The sequence below is a fragment of the Coenobita brevimanus genome, chromosome 57, assembly GCF_032717465.1.
Source record: "Coenobita brevimanus isolate Jiangsu-jjx chromosome 57, ASM3271746v2, whole genome shotgun sequence".
In the NCBI taxonomy this organism is placed as follows: domain Eukaryota; kingdom Metazoa; phylum Arthropoda; class Malacostraca; order Decapoda; family Coenobitidae; genus Coenobita; species Coenobita brevimanus.
The window spans coordinates 5,828,601-5,833,600 of record NC_137010.1 but is presented as its reverse complement, the minus strand read 5'-3'; the positions used below and the strand labels follow the sequence as shown (position 1 = coordinate 5,833,600).

Below are 5,000 nucleotides of genomic sequence, written 5' to 3'. Positions count from 1 at the left end.
TCATCATCATCCAGACCTCCTTTCCCACCCTAGGGCAGGGTGAGGAGTAGCAACATTCAGACAGCCAAAGTCTGCCCAATTCAGTGGGCCATGCTTCCATTCACTCCTCATTCAAGCCCTCAAAATCCTGGTTCCATCAGATAAAAAGTTCTGTGACTTCACATATACCTACCCCATCTGATAGACCAAATTCACTCACTCACTTTAAAAAGGGGTGCCAAATCCCTGGCTATTCGCTTCTCCGCACAAAATTCATCCATCCAGCTCTGTCTCTTGTCAGACACTTAGCCTCACCAACTTCCATAACTCTCTCCCTCACACACTCAAGCACCATATCCCTCCATCCTCTTGTTGGCCTATCTCGCCTCCTCCCTCCTTCAAATTTGCTCAGATATAGCCTTTTTATCACTACTGTCATCCACTCTCTCCATATGACCAAAGCATCTCAGAACTCTCTCTTCGATTCTGGTGTCCACAGACTTCCTCACTCTGCATCCTCCACGTATCACATTATTCAGTATCCTATTCACTCCGTACTCCACAGACATTCCTCAGCAATCCCATCTCCAGTGCTCTTACTCTTTTCATTTTCATGCCACACCATAGTCTCAAATCCTTATGTTAAAGGTGGCACTAACACTTCAAGTATGCCTCGCACAGCTGCAACACTCAAGCCTCTGTTTCTTATCAGTTAATACTCTTACTAATGTCACCATGACACTATCACTGACCCCAATGTTTCACTCTCAATTTCATAAAGTTTCAAGAGTATAAAAAATAGCTCAAACTTTAATCTGATTCTGTAAAGATTAAACTATTGGTACGAAACCTGTTCAATAAGTATCCCATTTTAAACCTCCAAAAAAACAGAGCTAACCTGTTAAGCCAGGACACTAATCCCTCTCAAGGTAAACCCCTTCTGACTTGACACACACAGCCCAGCATTCTTTACACTGCCCGAGACATTTTTCTAAGTCTGTTTTCCGTATCTGGCAGGTGCTTCACCACATTCATCATGATCTCTTCTCTCAGATGAATATTGCTCAAGAGATGCTAGAGTGTGCAAATTACAATCCAGACTTTCTTAACATTAGCTTTTTTTTTTTTTTTTTTTTTTTTTTTTTAGCCTAAGGTCATACTTCCTGAACAGACCTCATACTGTATATGAAAACTGAAGCCATCAAACCACTGTTTTACTGACCTCATCCTTGAGAGCCTCCTCACTGAGCCACTTTGTGAGAGGCTCAAACACTTTCTTTACTTCCTCCAGACGCTCCTTGGCACCTTCACCCTCGTCAATGGTCAGACCCTCCTTGGCCACATTCTGGAACTTCTTGCCTTCAAATTCTGGGATGGCATTAATGGCATACTCATCAATGGCTTCCACCAGGTACAACACTTCATAGCCCTTCTTGATAAGACGCTCAACAAATGGAGAGTTCTCAACCTAAGGAGTAGAATGAAATCAAAGCTGACTCCATCTTATAACAAGCATTCATAATCTACTGGCAACAATATATACAAAAATAAAAAGATTGTATAATGGTGCTACATTTTTAACAAATGAAGTCATCATCATCCAGACCTCCTTTCCCACCCTAGGGCAGGGTGAGTAGCAATGTCCAGACATCCCAAGTTTATCATCATCATCATCATCATCCAGACCTCCTTTCCCACCCTAGGGCAGAGTTAGTAGCAATGTCCAGACAGCCCAAGTCTGCCTAATCCAATGGACCATGTTTCCATTCACTCATCACTCGAGCCCCATGGAATCCTAGCTCAATCAGATACGCCAAAAACTTTCACCACATTCTACAGCTTTACAAAAACTTGTCTAACCGAGTCAATCTGAATGCTGTCACGTTAAAAAGGGATGCCAAATCCCTGATCATGCACTTCTCAATATTCATCCAGCCAGCTCGATCTCATCAGTCCCCTAGCCTCACCAACTTCCATACCTCTCTTCCTCTCACACACATCCACCACATCCCTCCACCTTCTTGACCTATCTCGCTTCCTCCCTCCTTCAAATTTTCTCAAGATATACCTTTTTCACCACTATAGTTATCCATTCTCTCCACATGACCACACCATCTCAGTAAACTCTCTTCAATTCTGGTGTCCACAGACTTTCTCACTCCACATTTTTCACGAATCACATTATTTTGTATTCTATCAACACACTGTACTCCACATACATTCTGCATCAGTACCTTCTCCACTGCTCTGACTCCTGACTTTTCATTTCATGCCATGCCACAGTCACATCCAAACATTAAAGTTGGCCCCAACACTCCTTCAGGTAAGCCTCGCACAGCTGCAACACTCAAGCCTGTTTCTTATTAATGTTTGGCCCCAACACTCCTTCAGGTAAGCCTCGCACAGCTGCAACACTCAAGCCTGTTTCTTATCAAGGCCTTCATAGCACCAGCTACATTCCTTATGTCACTCTACTTTCCACTTTTTTTGCACATTTTCCTCTTTCCATCACTGTACCCAGGTGTATAAACTCTCACTAATTCCAGTCTCTCTTCCTTCACTGTAAAATCACACTAGGAGTCACCTCTCTCAATTACCATTACTTTACTCTTTTCTACATTTACTCCCAAGGCACAGCGTTCACAGACATCTGCAGAACTCTGCACTACACAACGAAGTTCTTGTCATATATTTGCAAATAGTACTGCACCACCAGCAAACAACATATTTTGAGATATTCCATCCACCACCATTCATTACTAAAACCATCCTCTCTCCATTACTCATGTTTTTACCTCTCTTGTCACCCTATCCATATATATATTGAACCAACCACGGGGACGTGACAACCTTGTCGCACGTTCACACTGATCGTGAACCATTCACACCGATGCTCATTTACCCTTACACATGCCTCCCTACCAGCATAAAAGCTCGTGATGGCACCTAGCAGCTTACCATCTATACCATACATCTGCCAAACCTTCCATAATCCTTCTCTACCTACTTTGTCATATGCTTTTTCCAGATCCATCAATGCCATAAACACCTTATAGTCCTTCTCACAAGCCTTCTCCACTATGTCTCATTGCAAATATCTGATTTACACATCCTCTGCCACTCCTAAAGCCACCCTGTTCATCACTCACTTGGAGTTCTGATATCTCAAAGAATTCTTCCATATACCTTCCCTACCACACAAACTTATGCCACAATAAGTTTTGCACTCGCTTCGCTCACCTTTTTGTACAGGGGCACAATCACAGCCTTTCTCCACTTTGCTGTCACAGTTTCAATTATCCTTGCCTTCTTACATACTATTATCTCCAACAAGCACTTCATTCTGCTCTCTCTGCTACACTTAATCATCTCTGCATACACCACACCAACCCCAGCTGCTTTCTAATTTTTTAGCTGCTTCAAAGAATTTTTCACCTGTGCATGTGTCACGTTTCCTGGCACTGTATTCCTTCTCTGCACACCTCCTAAACCAATCATGTTAACAGCCACTCTGCTCTCTACTCCCATTCATCAGGCTTTCAAAATATTCTTTTCATCTGGTCCTTACTTCATCCCCAAGGGTTAATAATCTACCACTTACATCCTTCACACTTTCAAGTTTCTTCCTTACTACATCGCCATGGGTTAATCTACCACTTGCATCCTTCACACTTTCACATTTCTTTCCGCTGTCACTTCTACATTTCTGCACCTCTTTCCAAAATAACTTCCTATTTTCAGAGTAATTTGCATCAATTTTTCTTCCTAGATCATTTACCTCCTTGTTCGCCTTCAGTAGTCTTTACATGCTTCTTGCTCTCGATATATTCAGTTCTTATTTCAACTGAACCCCCGTTCTGTAACCACTTGAGCCACTTCTTCCTCTTTTCCTCCACTGCTCCCTTAACCTCTTTGTCCCACCATGCCATACCTTTCTTCTTTGTTGTTACTCTTGCCATACCACACACTGCTTTAGCATTCCTAACGAAGCAATCCCTATATGCATTCCACAGGCTGTCCAAATCCATTTCATTCCAATTCACTGATTAACTCCTTCCTTACTCTGGTCCCGTATTGATCTGCCATTTCTTTGATCCTCATCTTCTCAACTTTGTCTTTCTCCCTGACTGCTCCTCTCTCTCATTCCACATAGCCATGCAAATCTGCCCATTTGGTTGGGGCCCTGGGCAGGTATTGGGCCCTCCAAGGCTCTCTGAAATATCTACCATGATTAAAGCCGAAGTATGCCAAGAAACTTCTCTGCAAAGCAAATTAATCTTTAAATAATGAAGGTAGAGATCCATTTAATATTAATTCATATCAAAAGTTTTAAAATTTCCATTTAGAAAATAGACTAGGTTAACTGAATAACTGAACTTAAGACAGCCTCAACTCTGCCATACACCAATCACATTAAAATTCAAGCTTCAGTTACACAAATGCTTACTACAGCCTACCACAAAAATTTACATTATATGCAATACATTTCTCTAAGCCATCCTACAATTTAAAAAAGTGCTAACCTCAGACTTAGAAGCCCCGGCCATGTAATAGATATGCTCCTGCTTGTCCTTCATGCGCTCAACATATTCCGAGAGTGATATAGCCTTGTCCTTACTGGCGGAGGAAAGGAAGCGCAGCAGCTTGGCCAGTCTGGTGCGGTTGGCAGAGTCCTCAATGGCACCCAGCTTGATGCTATACAGAACAGTATAAACAGGTTAAGCAAACTGACCTGCCAGTATTAAAAACTTCGTCCCTTGCATTAAGCTCATACTGTTACTAAGCAACATATCTTACCTTATGTGTGAGCTTTTAAAATTACAGTAAAATTATGACATGATATCCACTAGCTAACACCTAAAAAATTTATCAAACCAAGACTGCTTTAAAACAAAAAACTGAATTACAGCATTGTTATTTTAAAATACAAAGTACAGACAAAACACAGGTGGTCCTCATGTCAGGATATTTAAAATCCTTTACTATACAGCTGGTGCTGTAATATGGAGGTTTTGACAAAC

General features: G+C 41.7%; 1 protein-coding gene across 2 annotated transcripts in view; it reads right to left on the bottom strand.

Moving 5' to 3' along the window:
• Gp93 (heat shock protein 90 Gp93) overlaps positions 1-5,000 on the bottom strand; it is a 47,220-nt gene that overhangs the window by 9,669 nt on the left and 32,551 nt on the right. For both annotated transcript variants that reach the window (XM_080274172.1, XM_080274173.1), the window contains exons 9-10: positions 4,503-4,674; positions 1,202-1,447 (exon numbers count right to left, since the gene is read on the bottom strand). In XM_080274172.1, coding sequence (XP_080130298.1) covers positions 1,202-1,447; positions 4,503-4,674 — 418 coding nt within the window. The remainder of the gene's footprint in view (positions 1-1,201; positions 1,448-4,502; positions 4,675-5,000) is intronic.